The sequence below is a fragment of the Dromiciops gliroides genome, chromosome 2, assembly GCF_019393635.1.
Source record: "Dromiciops gliroides isolate mDroGli1 chromosome 2, mDroGli1.pri, whole genome shotgun sequence".
NCBI classification, from domain to species: domain Eukaryota; kingdom Metazoa; phylum Chordata; class Mammalia; order Microbiotheria; family Microbiotheriidae; genus Dromiciops; species Dromiciops gliroides.
The window spans coordinates 359,873,436-359,891,670 of NC_057862.1; the positions used below are offsets into that span (position 1 = coordinate 359,873,436).

General features: G+C 49.0%; 1 protein-coding gene across 1 annotated transcript; it reads right to left on the reverse strand.

Moving 5' to 3' along the window:
• Positions 1-910: 910 nt before the first annotated feature.
• Positions 911-17,780, reverse strand: AHCY (adenosylhomocysteinase). The gene is made up of 10 exons (XM_043987301.1): positions 17,591-17,780; positions 12,318-12,508; positions 11,382-11,457; positions 8,330-8,482; positions 6,286-6,398; positions 5,210-5,417; positions 5,025-5,112; positions 4,618-4,735; positions 3,074-3,268; positions 911-1,135 (listed from the first exon to the last, which is right to left on the reverse strand). The coding sequence occupies exons 1-10, from the start codon at positions 17,616-17,618 to the stop codon at positions 1,004-1,006; spliced, it is 1,302 nt and encodes a 433-aa protein (XP_043843236.1). The 5' UTR covers positions 17,619-17,780; the 3' UTR covers positions 911-1,003.
• Between the last annotated feature and the right edge of the window lie 455 nt (positions 17,781-18,235).

Genomic DNA, 18,235 nt, shown 5'->3' on the forward strand with positions numbered 1-18,235 from the left:
CCCTATTAGCTTGAAGCCTGGGTAGAGAACCCTGCCTCCTCCCTCCTTAGACAGAGGGCAATGAGCCTAACTTTACTGTTCCTTGTATACAAAAGGCCATCCTGATCACTTAATTGCACTATTTTGGCCTCCAGCTCTGCCCAGCACTGACCACTCACCCTCTTTTCTCAACTACCCAAGCCCAAACTGCCATAGCGCCAAGCTTGGAGAACACAGGATGCAGACGGATAATTTCACTGCCTTTCCTCTGTTAAGTATTTTCTATTTATTCTGTATATAGCTTGCTTTGTATTTATTTGTTTGCATGTTCTCTCCCCCTGCGAGGTCCTTGAGGGCAGGGACTATCTTTTGCCTTTTATTGTATCCCTAGCACTTAGCACAGTGCCTGGAATATAGTAGGCACTTAATGAATGTTTGTTGATTGACTGAATGATAACAAACTGACTTTAGGGGCTGGGAATACCAAGCAAAATGATGCTGTGTGGGCTGTGGAAAACACTCTGACCTAGAAGCAAGGAGACCTGGGTTCTGCCACTAATGGGGCATGAGCTGGACATGTCATTCCTTCTCCAAGTCCGTTTCCCCATCTACAATAGAATAAAGTTAGAATAGACATTCCCCATGTCCTTTTCAGAGCTAATATCCTATATGCTGCCACGGAGTTAACTATGTCTAGAGGCCTAAGGTCAGAGACTATAGGCCCCATGCTGTAGTGGACAATGCAGGACACTGTCTCTTCACAGTTCAGGGCAAGGATGCCAGGCTGGGCTTGTGAAGTAGCTCATTTCTTTGATTACTCCATCCTCCCCCCAACCCCAACACCTGTGTACCATGTTAGACACAAAAACGATCCCCAAAAAAGCCAGGCTGGCTGGCAGCTATAGCGATGACACAGCAGAGAATGCCCAACCAAACCTCAATACCATTTATTACTCTGTGCAAGAAGGGCTGGATAGGCAAGAAGATGCGCCTGGTCACTTGGAGTCTTTGAGCTGGCCAGGACTCAGTACCGGTAGTGGTCTGGTTTGAAGGGGCCCTCTCTGGGGACGCCGAGGTACTGGGACTGTTTGTCTGTCAGCTTTGTCAGCTTCACATTCAGTTTGCCAAGGTGGGCCTCGGCCACAGCTTCATCCAGCTGTAAGGAAAGAACAGGAGAATGTGAGCCCTGCATTGCAGAGCCTCAACCCTGGGCTCCTTCACTAGCTTGGAAGAACACGCTATCTCTCAGATCCATCCCCTTCTCTCCACAGCTACTACTCTGATCCAGGTCCTTATCACCCCTCATTGGGACTATTGCAATAGCCTTTTAATGGGACTCCCTGCCTCAAGTCTCTTCTTTCTCCATTCCACCAGCTGTGAAAGTGATTTTCCTCAAGTGAAGATCTGATCGTGCCACATGCCCATTCATTAAAAACTCCAGTGGCTCGCCAGGATCAAATATGAATTACTCAGTTTGGCATTAAAAGCCCTTCACAAGCTGGTGCAACCTATCTTTCCATCCTTACTATCCTTATTCTATTATTTTCATCCTCATTATATATTATAATATAATATTACATATTATTATATTTGTTGTCGTTCAGTCATGTCCAACTCTGTGACTCTGTTTGGGATTTTTTTGGCAAAAATGCTAGAGTGGTTTGCCATTCCCTTCTCCAGCTTATTTTACAGATGAGAAAACTGAGGTAAATTGGACTGACTGAATTGCCCAGGATCACACAGCCAGTATGTGTCTGAGGTCACATTTGAACTCAGGTCTTTTTGACTCCAGGCCCAGCACTTTATCCACTGCATCATCCAGCTGCCTCTCTCCATGAAGAGAAAAACAAAAATCAGGGGCAGCTAGGTGGCACAGTGGATAAAGCACTGGCCCTGGATTCAGGAGGACCTAAGTTCAAATCCGGCCTCAGACACTTCACACTTACTAGCTGTGTGACGACCCTGGGCAAGTCACTTAACCCTCACTGCCTCACCAAAAAAAAAAATTACTTTGTATAATCTTTTTATATACTCTTATATAATGTGCACAGGATGGTCATAAGCTCCTTAGGAGCAGGGACCATCACTGCTTTTCTTTATGCCTGGCACAAAGAGGCTTCTGGTAAATGCTGGCTGATTGAGAAAGGCCTGGATCTGAGTGCTTCTAAGGCATAGTCTAATTCCCCAGAGAAGTGGAAAGAAACCAAGGGGGAAGCCAAGGTTGCCCTACCTACCCCCAAGAAGAAAAAGCTGCTGGGGGCAGTCAGACAAACCAGGGATAGGAGACAGCAAGCTTCAGAGAGGAAGGTGGCCCACTCCCATACAGGGTAAGGAGGGCAGGGACAAGCACAGAGAAGACTTTTCCCAAAGCCAAATTACCCAAATTAATGAAATGCCCCAATCCTAGCTCACTGGAGGCACTTAATAAATTATGCTGAACTGAGGACACAAGGTGCAGAGCCCAAGGCCTGGGGCAGGCAAGAGCTTTGCACTAGCCTCCTAAATCCGCCCCTACACCTTTTGGTGTGACCTAAGGCAAGTCTCTCAGCCTATCTGACCCCAGTCTCCTCTTCTCTAAAACTGGGCACGAGTGCTTGGGGGGAGGTCTGCAGACAAGACCAGAGCGTGCCAAAGGCCCCTCTTAGCTCCATCATCAGGGAATCGTCTGAGTGGGGGCAGAAATACAATCCAGAGTAAAGAGCCACATGGGGCAGCCTGAGAATGTGGCTGCCTGGGCCATAATCCTGTCTGTTTCTCTTTAGGAGCAACGTCTGCGTGACACTTTGCACTCATCAACAGCCTCCCCCATTTGTTTCTCACAGAGTAGAGATCCTCCTCTTCAGTGAATAAGAGCTGAGGAAGAGGAGGGGGGAAGGGACACCAAAACCCACATAGAAGAAGGGATTAGCTCAAGGTCACAGAGCAAAGAGCCAGGACTAGCAAGAATTTGGAAATCTTGATGCTCAGGGACTTGATGGAGGAAAGGCTAATGAGAGAGGTGATAGGAAGCCATCCAGATGTGTCCCCTGGACCTGCCCACACCAAAACCACTCTGATGGCTACTGAGCAGGAAGGAGAAGCAGCACCCACTGACCTTCTTGGGGAGGAAGTGCACTCCCACAGGGTACTTGTCCGGGTGTGTCCACAGCTCAATCTGGGCTAGCACCTGGTTGCTGAAGGAATTGCTCATGACAAAGCTGGGATGGCCCATAGCACAGCCCAGGTTGACTAGACGGCCCTCTGCCAGCAGGATGATCCGCCGCCCATTCTTCAGCTTATAGCGGTCCACCTGGCCGGGTGGGCAAGAGAGGTGAGGGCTAGAGACCCGGAATGGGTCTCCCTCTGCTTCTCCCCCTCCAACAGGACCTCTATATCCTCTACCCTCCAAAATCACAGAAAATCAAGGCTAGAAGGGACCCCAAAGGTCATCTAGGCCTAACCGTACTTAAATAGGAATCCATCTAGAGAGTAGTCAACAAGTGGTCATCTAGTCACTTGTCTGAACTAGCCAAGTACCTCCTACTCTGGCCCTGTCTCTGCCCACATAAATGTCACATTCTCCCTTCTTCCCTCACCCTGGCTCAGTCTCCCAGAGATGGGCAGAGGTGGTAAGGGCCAGTGCCAAGTCACTCCAGGCCTAAAATTAACAGACAAGAAAAGGAGGTAGCCCAATGGATGGAGCTGGGCCAGAGGGAAGTCTGGGTGGGCTGGGGGGAGAGCCAGGCGCTGTGGGTCCCTGGATTTCTGCCACCTACTAATAATTGCCAGTTTGCCTTTTCTATTGTTCATACATGCACATGCATACTGCTAAATGCAAAGTTGTGTATCAGACTTTGGAGGATGGGAAGAGAGGCACCAGAGTCTGTTCCCCTCCAACCCAAGAAAGATCCATGGGGTCTTGGAAGCTGTGACAGTTCAAGGAGGTTGAAAAAAGGTTCTCCAATGAGCATCAGCAACCAGGCTCAACACTGTATAGTCCCTGTCTCCCTTCCCTCAACTAATGCATCCATCAAGAACAGTGACCCCTTTCATCTATGTCTCTTTTAAGTGGACCAGAGGGCAGAGAAAGCAGTTCTATGTGGCTGTGTGTCAATAGACAGGAGTGTTTCAGCACAAGTCCCAACAGGGAAAGAGAGCTTACAACCCCAAGGAAGGCCAGGGCTTCATAGCACACACACAGCCCTACTCTTAACCCACCTGAAACCTTCCCGAAGCCTGTATCCAACCTCCTGGTGAATCCCTCTGTAGGCCATTCTCCCCGTCCATGCCCTTAATGCTAGCCAAGGATAACCCCACTCCCACCCAACCTGAGTGCTGTGGAAGGATCCTTCCATTTCTTTCCTCCAGAATCTAAAGTCATGGGATTCCAGATCTAGAGCTGAAAGGGACTCAGGAGCCATCTGATCCAAGTTCTCATTTTACAAATGAGGAAACTGAGGCCCAGGGAAGATAAGTAGTATCAGAAGTGGGACTCAGAATCAGACCCTCTGACTCTAGAGACTGTGGTATCTCTACCAGGCCTTGCTTCCCTCTGCCTCACACCAGAACCCTCCAGAGCTGGTTCACCCATCTATGATTACAGAGGATAAAGAACCCGCCAAATCGCCATATCCAGGCCCTCAAGGGCAAAACCCTCACCTGAGGTTTCACGTTCACCTTCTCCACAGAATTTTGATTCAGCCACTTTACATCTATTTCCACGTCAAAGTGGCCAATGTTACATACTATGGCATCGTCCTTCATCTGTTCAAAGTGCCTGTGGTGGAGGTAGGAAACAGGGGCCACAGGGGTGAGGGGGAGCAGGAGCTAGGGAACAAGATAGGCAGGAACTCTTTGTTGTAAGGGAAGAGGAGCAAACAAGGCTAAGGGAATGCCTGAGGGCCCAGATGGAAGGGAGGGAGCAACAAAGGAAGAATGTAGGAGCACTGCGCTAGAAGTACAACACAGAGTAAGGCAGAATGAGGTAGGGGGATGTACAGGGAGATGAGCAAGGGCACTGGGAGGACAGATGGAGGCTTCCCCTTCCCCCCGGAGCTGGGCCCCACCTGCCCAAGATGATGTCTACACAGCCTGTGGTGGTGACAAAGATGTTTCCCTCTTTGCAGGCCTCATCCATGGTGGTCACCTCATAACCTGCACACAGACACACACATACAGACATCAGGCCTGTGATCCCACCCTGAGGACCCCAAGTTGTGACCCTCATAACCTGTTTTGGCCCCTTACTTACCCTCCATAGAGGCCTGCAGTGCATTGATGGGGTCTATCTCTGTGATGATGACTCGGGCACCAAAGCCTCGAAGGGCCTGGGCACAGCCCTTCCCCACATCACCATAGCCTGCCACCACAGCCACCTTGCCTGCAATCATCACATCTGTGGCTCGTTTGATGCCATCGATGAGGGACTCACGGCAGCCATACAGGTTGTCAAACTTGCTCTGGAGGGAGGATGCAGGGTGGAGGGTGGAGGGAGGGAAGGAAAGGAGGAAGCAATCCCTCCATGGACACCAGGAAGCTTTCATCATGTCCCTCCCCAGCTCAAGAACTCTGACTCCCTATTGCCCTCTGGAACCAAGAGACCTAGACTCTAGTTCCAGTTCTACTATCTCCCCTCTCTGGGCCTCAGGTTCCTTCTGAGGCCCCTTCCAACTCAAACATTCTGTTACTCTATAAATCTGAGAGTCTAATTTCCTAATCTGTAGACTGGAAACATCAATAACTAACAACATACATCCTAAAGCACTTAAAGATTTACTTTTCTCACAACTCCCCTATGAGGTGGACAGTGCAAGCATTTTGATTCCTATTTTACAGATGGGGAAACAGACACAGGGCTCACATGCCCTGTCTACTTCCAGGGCTAATAAACCATAAGATCATAGATTTAAAGCTGTAAGGAAGTCATTTGGTCCAACCATGTCATTGTACAGATGAAGGAACTAAGGCCCAGAGTGGCTAAGTGACTTCCCTAAACCCACACATACAGCTAGCATGTGACAGAGTGGGAACCTGTATAGAAAGTCAAATCTTTTGGACTCCAAGTCTGACCCCATCCACTGCCTCATGCTGGCCCTTAGTGACTACCATCTCCCCTGGCCTGCCTATGGGGCTGTTAGTGAAGCTCACGAGAGAGACTATGTATATAAAACTACCCTGAAAACTGTAGAAGGGTCCTGTAAACTAAGTCCTTCCCTGCGCACTGTGAGTGTGGCTGCTTGAGCCAGCCAATGCCACAGTGGGTATGTGTGTGTGGAGGGAGGGGGGGAGAGGAAGGGGCAGCAGAGCTTCCAGAGAGGAACGGAGTACCTTGGTAACAGAATCATTCACATTGATGGCTGGCACTTTCAGAACTCCATTGAGCTTCATCTTGTAGAGATTGTGGACGCCGGTGGTGGTTTCTTCAGAGATGCCTCTAATGCCTGAGCCAAAGGATGCTCCATTAGGATCAATGCCAGCCCTCTGGAGTCACCCTAAATCCCCTTCAACAAATATTTACCAGGTGCCACCTTGCCCAGAGCCTGCAGCTTGGGAGGGTGTTCATGGGAAATGAACTCCCTTTGGTCCTCTCACCATTCTAGCCCACCCCTGTGGGAGGGGGAAGAAGAAAAAGACCAGCAGTGAGGCCAGTCAATCAACAGCACTGCCCCCTCTCCCCCCCCCCTCTCTCCCCACCCTGGGCAATCACTTTGGGTTGTACTAGGGTGGGTGGAAGAAGCCTTATGCCTTTCCATCTCTCCTTCAGCTACCCCCTTCACTGGGTTGCTAGGGCCCCACTGCTTGGAGTCAGATATTCTCATTTTTGTTTTCAGACTTTGGAAATGAGGCTGGGAGGGAGCTTTGAGATGATCTAGTTCAGCACGTGCATTTTTAAAAAGGAAGAAACAGGCCCGGAGTCACCCAGCAGATTACTGGCAGAGTTAAGACCTGGACCCCTGCCGTCCTGATTCCAAATCCATTCCTCTTTCCACTTCTTCATTCTCCTTCCCACCAGCAGCAGATAGGGATCCCCTAGTGGCTTAACAAAGGCTTCGTGCCTTTTCCCTTCCACAGGCTCTCTCGTTATTAACAGGGAACAATGAGGTCGTTGCCCTGAGACATACAGCTCTAAGAGTAAACTTACATGTATTGGCTATGGGTGGGTGAATGGGGGAAAGGTTCCTGGGCCTAGAATACCCCTTCCCCCAGTCCCATAAAGCAGTAAACCTCTGGTCGATGACCAGGTGCCAGAAACAGGAGAAACACCTACCTCAGCTCCAAGTCACCACATTTTCTCCCTAATCCCCCAATCCAGAGTTTACTGACTTCTTATTATTTTTACTGTATATGCGGCCTCACCCTAAGCCCCTCAGGCCTGCAGCTGAGGAAAGGGGCCTGGGGGTCAGAGGCTATTTGGGGAAAGGAATCCAGGATCCCAGCATCCCTACACATAGGGTGCCCTACCATTCTACCCCAGCCCTGACCCCAATCGTAGATATTTCCCCTTTTGAATCTTCCTAGACAGACTCTAGCGAAAAGGGAGACCCCCCCCCATTTCAGAATGGAAACCCAGACTCCAAACTGAGGCCTAACCAGAGCCAGAGGGGTGCCCTTCCTCCCTCTTCTCTAGGACCTCAGAACTTGAGATGATAGCAATATCCAGAAAAAAGTTCCCAAGGACACTCGGAGGGTTCCTCCCTTTCTCCCTCCCACACTAGCCTCAGGGGAGGCTTGGCATGAAGGTGGTTCTGTGCTGGAGGAGGGACACAGGCAAAGAGCAGGAGGCTCCCGAGGGAAAGGTCACCCTATCCCCCAAGTGCTCAGCTATGAGCTGTCAGTTCCCCAACCTGGCTCAACCTGCTCCCTAGGAGGGTAAAGCCAGGCCACAGTAAACCCTGTATAGGGTTCAGACACTCCACCTTAGGGCTGGCCCTGATCTTCCGGGGAAAAAAAAAATGGTTCCTTGAGTTTCCTCTCATAGGATCACAGAGAAAGAAGAGACCTGCAAGATTATCTAGTCCAACTCTCCCAATTTATAGATGAATAAACTAAGCCCAGCTAAGGAAAATGCCTTGTCCAATGAGCTGGTAAAAGAGCTGGGCTTTGAATTCTGTTCCTCTAATTCCATCTTCAGGGCCCTTTCCACTATATAAGACTGTAGTGCCTTTGGGAGTTTTGAAAAAGCCACCCCTCGCCCTCCAAGTGTCAAAAACAGCCACTGAGACCACCTCATCAGCTCCGACACACTTCCTTGGTGAAGCCAAGGTTTCAGGGACTGGCAGCCTCTTCCCACTAGGAGGGCTCCACAGATGACCCCTGCACACCCCTAGCATTCTATTCCTGTCCATCCCCATTCCCCACTATTCCTCCTTACCCTTCAGGAGCTCAGGGTACTTGGTGTGAACGAGGTTGGTGAGGTCCCCACCATCATCCAGGATCATGTTGAGGGGCTGCCCATCCTTGAAATAGAGGGTCTGCTCAATGCACCAGAGATATTCCTCGTCAGTCTCCCCCTTCCAAGCGTACACTGAGGCAAGAGTGGGAGCGTGGAGGTTAAGAATTCAATGCAACTGACCAAACATTTGAGCGTGTGAGGTCCTAAGCTTGGTCCAGGAGGCACAAAGAGAGAGGCACCCCACAGGCCATGCCCTCAAAGAGTTTACAATTGGCAAGCTGAGGTTACAACATGTACACAATAAAGAAGCGTGTGATGGAAGCAGAGGAGAGATGAAGACAAAGTGTTCTAGGAAAACTCGAGGAGACAGAACGTTAGCTAGGGGCATCAGGGAAGGCGTCCCTGAGGAGGTGACGCTTGATCAGGGTCTTGAAGGAAGAGGAGGATGTCAGCAAATGGAGATGAGGACAGAAAAGGGAGCCAGGTCTGTGTGAAGGAAGGCAGGCAGGCAGGGCAAGGTCAGGGAACAGACAACAGTCCTGTTTGGAGCACACAAGGCAGAAAGGAGAATGGGACAAGATTAGTCTGGATGGGTAGATTATGGGAGGCCTTGGATACAAACTCATCAGACTTTTTTATTTTAATTCTATGGGCAATAAGGAGCAATTTAATGAGAAATCAGGGCCAGACCTCATACACAGCCCACCCAACTAGCAGCTGGCACCAGGAGAACCCAGATCTCCCAAGCCCTGACCTCCAGGGGAATGGGAGGAAGCTTCCCATTAGGGTCTTCCCTTCAGTTTCTGAGCCAGGCTCCTAAGAGTAGAAGGGTCACCGTATCTCCCTAAAGAAACAGTATCCCCAATACATCTTTCCGTTTTTTGTAGCAGTACCAGAAAGCTATGAAACGAAGCCAAGCCAGGGAAACCTCCACCCAACTCCAATCTAAAGAACCAAGAACTGCCCTGGTCATCCTTTTTTTTTTTTTTTTTTGGTGAGGCAATTGGGGGTTAAGTGACTTGCCCAGGATCACACAGCTAGTAAGTGTTAAGTGTCTGAGGCCGGATTTGAACTCAGGTCCTCCTGAATCCAGAGCCGGTGCTCTATCCACTGTGCTACCGAGCTGCCCCCTGCCCTGGTCATCCTTAAGGAACAGCTCCTGGGCCCCTGAATACAGGACTGAACCACCTCTATCTCGGTCAGCCTTACCACAAAGTCTGTGTTGGGGGAGTGGGAGTGGGATAGCGGGGAGAAAAGTACAGAAGAACCGTAGAATAATCATCATCATCATCATAACTAGCATTCAGGTAGTGCTTTAAGGCTTGCAAAGCCCTTTACATGACTTATATAAGACACCACCAAGAAGGAGGCTCCTGGGGAGGGGAAGCAGGAGGGCAGATCACGATGCCATCCTGTCTCAGTGCACACACCAGGGACTTCTGACCCAACCATGGTCTAGAAAGAAAAGGGCTCTGCTGAGCTACTGAGGTTGCAAACCCTGGGCAAAGGGCAAAAAAAGAAACATTCTGCAAACTAAGCTTTTTCCTTCCAGTTCAAAGTCCAGTGCCCCAACTCGCAGAGATGGAAAACCAAAGAGGGCTGCCCACTCTGCACACCTCCTCCAGCAGGGAAATGGAGGGCAATCAAAGGCACTTCTGGCTCCTCTCTGCTCTGGCGGGAGCACATCCAAGGCAGCCCCCACACCCTTCCCAAGCATCTCATCAGCCTCTCTCCACCCAAGGCCCTTGGCCTCAGACACAGTACTCTCATCTCCAGAGCTCCACTCTCACACAGAGATAATGAAACACTGCTGGGTTTTCTTCCTACTCAGGGATACTCAGAGCCTCTTCCAGCCTCCTAGCTCACCCAGACCAGACCAGGACCTGGCCCCTGCTCCTCAGAAGGCCAAAGGAAAGCCAAGATTTGTGCCTTGTGGATGTGCATCCTTTGATTTCACCCAGGCTCTCATTATGGTAACTCCCCAAGGGCTGGACAGTCATCATTAATATTATACAGTACCCCTCCCACTCACTCCTCCAAGAAACATTCCTACTGTCCTGGACCAACCAACTTCCCCTGGCCACTCCAATCCTACTTCTTTCACAGAATCTTATAGTCACAGAATTTTTAGAGCTGGACAGAACCTAGAGAGGGGCAGTCTGGCACAATCAAAAAAATGCTGGAACTGGAGTCAGAGGATCTGAGTTCAAATCCCAGTTCTGACACTTGCTACCTGGGGAAAAATCACTTAACATGGCTGGGCCTCAGTTTCCTCATCTATAAAATGAGGTGGTTGGCCCCTAAGCTTCCAGCTCTATCTATGATTCTATGACCTCAGAGAGGCCTGACTGCCCCCCCCAACATCCCTTTCACCCCCATCTCATGCCTTGAACAGCACCTCCAAACTTATCAGCACCTCCATCTACAGAGGCAGCTCTAATTGTTATGAGATGACATGTGTAAAGCTCTATATAAATGCTACCTATTCTTCTTTTTGTTCTTTTTCTTTTTTTTCCCTATAGGGCAATAAGGGTTAAGTGACTTGCCCAGGGTCACACAGCTAGTAAGTCTTAAGTGTCTGAGGCTGGATTTGAACTCAGGTCCTCCTGACTCCAGGGCCGGTGCTCTATCCACTGCGTCACCTAGCTGCCCCTTGCTACCTATTATTCTTAAGAAGTGCTTCCTTGGGGCAGCTAGGTGGAGCAGTGGATAGAGCACCGGCCCTGGAGTCAGGAGGACCTGAGTTCAAATCCAGCCTCAGACACTTAAGACTTACTAGCTGTGTGACCCTGGGCAAGTCACTTAACCCCAATTGCCTCACTAAAAAAAAAAAAAAGTGCTTCCTTCAATCCAGCGGTAGTCTGCATCCCTGTAACTTCTCTCCCTGGACCACATGGAATAAGTCACTTCCACATGCTTAACTCCTTTAAGTAGCTGAAGTCTTTCCATCCTGGAGGCCTTTTCCTCCAGCTCCCTGCCCCCAAGAATCCATGGCCTTGGTGGGAACTATGCCCAAAGGAAGAGGACTTACCAGGAACACCAGTTTTGGCAATGGCAGCTGCTGCATGGTCCTGGGTGGAGAAAATGTTGCAACTGGACCACTGTACCTGCAAAGATCAAGGGACAAGAGGTCATTCACAAAAGCAGAAAACAGCAGCCCAAGGTCAATATAGTGAAGTCAACTAGGATGGAGGCCAAAGGAGCTATCAATCAGTACACATGATGGGTCAAGGAGGTCAACTCACAGTGAGTGGATTAGAAAAGATCCCTGGGTTGGAAGTCAGAAGAGCAGGCTTTAGTCCTGACTGGCATTCATTGTGTGGCCTTGGAAAAGTCCCTTCTCTGGGACTCTTTCCTTCTCAGTAAAATGGGGATAATTCTTGCCCCACTTACATCACATATTGCTGCTACTATACAGTATTGTGTTGGCAAAAAAAACCCCACCAAACTATAACAATTATAAATGCCTGTACCAAGAGAGGGATGATTCACCTTTATAGATTTAGAGCTAAAAGAGACTTCAGAGGCTAGCTAGTCTAACTCCTTTTTTGTTTTTTTAGACGGGGCAATGAGGGTTAAGTGACTTGCCCAGGGTCACACAGCTAGTAAGTGTCAAGTGTCTGAGGCTGGATTTGAACTCAGGTTCTCCTGAATCCAGGGCCAGTGCTTTATCCACTGCACCACCTAGCTGCCCCCTAGTCTAACTCTTACAGATAAGGAAACTGAGGTTCTAAGAGATCAAGTGACTTACCCAAGATCTCATGGGTGGCAAATGCCAGAGCTGAGATTTGATGCAAGGTCTCTCTGGCTCCAAAGCCAGCACTCTTTCTTTCCACTGTACCTCGACATGGAATAAGGAGGTTGCTGAACAGGAAGGCCTCCAAAACTGCCTGCTTTGCACCCAGTCTCATGTATTTCTGCTCCCGGATCCCACTACTTGCTCCTCTGATACTCCATGTGGACTCACCTCGGCTCCCAGAGCCACCAGTGTCTCAATGAGGACAGCTGTCTCCACAGTCATGTGCAGGCAGCCAGCAATCCGGGCACCCTTCAGTGGCTTGGAGGCTGAGTACATCTCTCGAAGTTTCATCAAGCCGGGCATCTCATTCTCTGCTATGTCCAGGGCTTTACGTCCCCATGTGGCCAGGCTGATGTCAGCTGCAGGGACAGGGGAGAAGACAAACTCAGCATTATGTGGGGGAAGGGAAGAAGATAGACCCCCTCCTTTGCTCTATCATCAAACATATTCTGAGCTTGCTGCTTCTGACAGAGTTATCAGCTCTCTGAAGGCAGGGACCTTGCCTCAAACTTGCCAATCTTAGTGAACTCAAGCAAGGGATGGAAAGCCTCAGGAAATTCCAAAATCCCAAGAGCTGGAAAGAACTTCGGAGGGCATCTAGTCCAACTTAAAACTAGTAATGGGAAATTGACTACTTCTCAAGGGAATCTATTACCCTTTATTTTTGGATAGCTGATTATTTCTTCTTTATCAGATGATTTTTTTTCTTTTTTCTTTTTTTTTTTGCACGGGGCAATGGGGGTTAAGTGACTTGCCTAGGGTCACACAGCTAGTAAGTGTCAAGTGTCTGAGGCCAGATTTGAACTCAGGTACTCTTGAATCCAGGGCCGGTGCTTTATCCACTGCACCACCTAGCTGCCCCCTATTTCTTCTTTAAAATATACTATAAATATACACATAGTGACCAAAACATCTTAGAATAATATCGAGCTTTGTTTTTTTTTTGGTTTTGGTTTTGGTTTTTTTGCAGGGCAATTGGGGTTAAGTGACTTGCCCAGGGTCACACAGTGAGTAAGTGTTAAGTGTCTGAGGTCGGATTTGAACTCAGGTCCTCCTGAATCCAGGGCTGGTGCTCTATCCACTGTGCCACCTAGCTGCCCCTGTTGTGTTTTTTGTAAGGTAATTGGGGTTAAGTGACTTGCCCTCGGTCACACGGCTAGTAAGTGTTAAGTGTCTGAGGCTGGATTTGAACTCAGGTACTCCTGAATCCAGGGCCAGTGCTTTATCCACTGTACCACCTAGCTGCCCCCAATATTGAGCTTTAATAAGCACATGCATATATGTGTGTATGTGTGTGTGTGTGTGTGTGTGAGAGTATACATATACACACATAAACACATGTATATATGTATATTTTTCTTCAAATAGCAACTATCATTAAATAAAAACATCCAAGAAGATAAAAATGAAAAATGACATCTAAAACCATAAACTTGAAATTCTTTACAATTTACCTTTAAAATATGCCTATTACAAAATAATAACAAAAACATCCTATTTGTTTCTGTCTCTCCTTCTGATTCCTTTTTATTCTGTGTGTTTATTTTTCCAGAATGGGATGGAATAGTTCTAAATGTAGAAAGTTTTTTTCTCACACTATGCCAAATGGTTATTGAATGAACACACAAACTGAGGTTGGCTAGAGATGTCTATAAGACAGAAAGGTGGCTTAGCCTATTGGTTAGAACACTCAACTTAGCAGTCAAGATCGGGAATTTGAACCTCTACTCTTTTCCCCTATAAGCTATGTGACCAGGGGCAAATCAATCTCTTGAGTTTTCTCATCTGTAAAAATAAAGGAAGATCTGTAGGATCTACCTGAGAGTTTTTATGAGACTCAAATCTACACACACACACAACTTTACAAACTTTAAAAATGCTATATGAAGATCAGTGACATTATTTCTAAATATGTCTGACTGCACACATCACTCCCCTGTTCAAAATATTATAGCAAGTTTCCCTACCCTCTAACTACAAACTTCTCTTTTCGGCACTGATAGCAAGGCTCTTTTTGCAGATTTCCTACACATCATACCCCTTTTCTACACTCTACAGTCACCCCAAACTGTTCCTCACACAACATTCCAAGGTCTTACAAGGTTGTTCCCCATGCCTGGAATGCACTCTCTCCTCACCTCTGCCTGTTATGACCCCCATCTTCATCCGTGGTTCAGTTCAAGCACTGCCTCTTACATCAGGCCTTTCCTGGTTTCCCCAAGCTGCTAGCACCCACACCTCAGCAAAATTACCTTTCGTGTAGAATATATTTGGAATTTATCATCGGAAGTATATTTTGTATTTACTTATTGGTATACATAGTTTCCAAGATAATATAAGCTCCTTTAGGGTTGGGCCCTTTCAAATTTTGTCAGGGGTACCTAGGTGTCTCTTTGAGAGTAGAGCACAGGCCTTGGAGTCAGGAGAACCCGAGTTCAAATCTAGCAATGGGACACTTACTACCCATGTGACCCTGGGCAAGTCACTTAACCCCAACTGCTTTCCCTCCTCCCTCCCCCCCCCATTTTTGGGGGCGGGGCAATGAGGGCCAAGTGACTTGCCCAGGGTCACACAGCTAGTGTCAAGTGTTTGGGGCAGGATTTGAACTCAGGTCCTCCTGAATCCAGGTACGGTGCTTTATCCACTGTGCCACCTAGCTGCCCCCCTCATTTTCACTTCCTTCCAGGCTTCCTTCAAGTCTCAGCTAAAGCCCCATCTTCTGGAGACTTTCCCAGACTTCCTTAATCTTAGTGGCTTCCCTCTAAGATGATCTCCCAATTACCTCATTTCTATCTTGTTTGTTCACAATTGTTGCTTACATGTTTTCTCCCCCTTAGACTGTAAAGGCCTTCAGATCAAAGGCTAGCTTTTTGGTTTTGTTTTGGTTATCTTTTGGGGGGGGGGGCAGTGTTGTGTTTTGTCTTTCATTGTATTCCCAGTGCTTTAAGCATAGTGCCAGGCACACAATAGGTACTTAGTGAATGTTTGTTGATTGATTGATTATTATTACAAATTTAAGAGGTATGTGTTGTGGAAAGAAGGCCATCTCCACCACTTCTGGCTACGTGGCCTTGGGCAAGTCACACAAACCTCAGTTTCCTCAGCTGTAAAATAGGGCCAACAGGTTAATTAATAGGTTAATAGGCTAATTAACCTCACAGGTTTGTTTGCTTATAAACAGCAAAGCACTTGTGCCCCAATGGCATAAAGCAGTCCCAAACTACTGAGAGACAGTCTCCAGCAAAGGTCTGGTTATATACAGTATTGTGCAACATAGACTCAATGTTATAGGAATAAAGAAGGGAGATGACCGGGCACTAGAGCAGAACATAGACTGTCAGAAGGAGCTCCTAAGAACACAGACAAGTCGGTAAACATTTCTGAAACCCCCACCATGAAGGCACTGTTAGAACTGGAAAGGGGCCTTGGGCTACAGGACACAGACTGAGCTGGTAGAGATCATCTGAGCCCAACCACTCTCACTTTACTGAAGAGGAAATGGAGGTCCAGAGAGGGGAAGGGTCTTGCCCACAGCCTCACATCAAAGATGAAACCAAAAAGGAGTCTCCCAAAATCCAATCCAGTGCTCTCCGGAGAGGCTACAATTCCTCCAAAAGGCCTGTCCCGTCACCTAATGTGTGTCTGAGGAATCCCGGAAGATGAAAATCCTGGACAGGATACAGTAGGTGCTTAATAAATGTTTACTGAATGAATAATGTGGTCCATAAGCCACCATCCCTGTCCCTGACCACTAGGATTTCTAACTTCGGAAAAGCTTCTTGGGGCACTTTGTGCAAGGGCCATATGGCTACTGTGCCCTGTAGGGGAAACGATTATTTTTGGCAAAGCAGAGAGGGCAAGAACCAAGGGAAGGAACAGACAGAAAATCAATAGCGCCTCAGGGGCTGGGGAGAACATTGTGTTCTATGTGCAGAGGCAAAATACCACCACTTCCCCTAACCCTTCCACCAGGCCAGTAGAGCTCCTCCAAGAAGTCTTCCCTGACCACCAAGGGGCAAGCATGGTCAAGCACGGCACTGTAGAAAGAGCACTGATTCCGCTCCCCCCCCCCACCCCTCCAACACACACACTTCCAAGCATCCCAAATAACCTCCTCAGTCCCCAAGGGTTTTTGAGAAGACTAACCTTCCTTGTCAAAGTCCTTTCCATCCTTCAAAGTCTAGCTGAACTCTTACTTCCCCCTGGTGCTGAGTTTAAGGCCTGTATCCCTTTCTGAGTCCTGAGCATACAGGGCCTTGTATCCTTATTCCTGTATATACAATTGTAATCTCCTCACCTCAACTGTGAATTCCATTGAGGCAGGGGCACAGGCAGTGCTGGGCTCAGAGACAGAGAGGTACATCCATAGGTAGAGAGTTTTATTAAGTGCCTACTATGTTCTAGGCACTGTGTTAAGCAAATATTTTCTTATTTAATCTTAATTAACCTATAAGGTTAGTGCTATCATTCCCCCCATTTCACTCTCATTCCTATACCACTTTAAAATTTACAAATCATTTTCCTCAGAGCTAAAAAAATGCCAATTATTATAAAACTTTAAAAAATAGCTGAGGAAAGGGGCTCAAGAGATGGGAAAATGGGAAATGATGGGAACGATGCTGATTGGGGAGGTCAAGAGATGGGAACTGAACTCAGATCTTCTGACACTCATGTCCTGGGCTCTTCCCACTTTATTCCCTCTCAGAACTCCAAATGTCAAAGCAACAGGGAACGTCGAGAGAGCCCAAGGCAATCAATCCACCTCTGTCTGTCCCACTTCATTTTTACGTGGTCCAGAGAGGGAAGAGATTTGGCCAAAGTCACCCAGCAAGTTGGTGCCAGGGCTAAAATCTAGCCCCAGATCTCCGGGCTCACAGTCCAGTGCTTTCCTAGTTTCAAAAGGTTTAAACCAACTTCATGCCCTTCGGGGCGGGGGTGGAGAGAAGGCTCAATGTGGGGGTGGATTCAGTCTTGGGGGCGGGGGCGGAGTTAGTCTCCATATCCCACCTCATAGTTCCAGAGTCCAGGTCCGCGCGGTTTTGCAGGGTCCCCTATCCACCTGCCCATAAAAGCCCCGCCCCGCAGCACGCTTCCCGCAGCCCCCAGCCCTACGGCAGCCCCGCGAAGCAGAGCAGGATGGGACTAGTAGTTTCTGCTCGACCTTCAAGCTTAGGCTGCAATAGTAAGTGAGCCATTGGAGAACTACAGTTCCCAGTGGGCACCGCGCGAGTACCCCTCTTGGCTGTCCCAGGCCAACGTGCCAAACCTTCAATTCAAAGAGACCAAATCCGCGGTTCCCCCCAGGCCGGCCCGGGGACCCGCTGCAAGCCCGTCTACCGCCGGCCACAGTGCAACCCCCGGGGACGGCTGCAAACCCCAGCCCTGTGCAACCCTCGAATGCGCCGTAATCCTGCCGGTACTCCCTCCCCCCTCAGTCTTACCGACTTTGTAGGGTAGTTTTTCAGACATGCTTCGGCCTCCACCGCAATTATTTAATGACTTAGCAAAGACCACCGCGCGGAGACTTCGGGGATGGGGGTGATGAGGCCTCAGGAAGGCCGAGGCGGGCAGCAGGCAGCAACGGGAGGGAAGAGGCGCGTGGCCAGGACGCCTTTAAATAGCCTTCCTCCGCAATCTGCATATTCATGAGCGCTCCTTCCGCCGGGGTTGGGGCTGGCGCGGCGCGGAGCAGGGCGGGGCGGGGCGAAGCGGTCCTGGGCGGGGCGGGGCCGGGTGGAACTTCGAGCCTCCGGGCGCTGTGGGCGGCGGACCTTCCCCTGCCAGGTGCCCAGCAGCCTGGGGCCGGCCTTCCTGCGTGGGCTCCGAGGGCAAGGCCTCGCGGTGTGCGCGAAACTGGGACTTACAGCTGGAGGCCTGGGATCCCAGCTCTACCACTTGGTCCACATGTGACCTTAGGCCAGGCCCTTCTCTCAGGGCCGTGGTTTCTTCTAAAATTGGATTGGACATTTAAGGGGTGCAGCCCATCTTGGTCCTCAGTTTAGCGAAAGGAGGCCTGCGCCCCAGCAGATCCTCCAGTTGTCATCTTAATGCTACAAGAGACCCACAGAGAGAGACCCAGTGGGAGG

What these genes read in the sequence shown, in the direction of transcription:
- AHCY (XM_043987301.1), bottom strand. Translation starts at nt 17,618, where the DNA reads ATGTCTGAAAAACTACCCTACAAAGTCG. An exon ending in TGAATGATTCTGTTACCAAG is followed by an intron (nt 5,418 to 6,285) that starts GTACTCCGTTCC and finishes TCCTCCCTCCAG; the next exon opens with AGCAAGTTTGACAACCTGTA. An exon ending in ACTGCAGGCCTCTATGGAGG is followed by an intron (nt 5,113 to 5,209) that starts GTAAGTAAGGGG and finishes GTCTGTGTGCAG; the next exon opens with GTTATGAGGTGACCACCATG.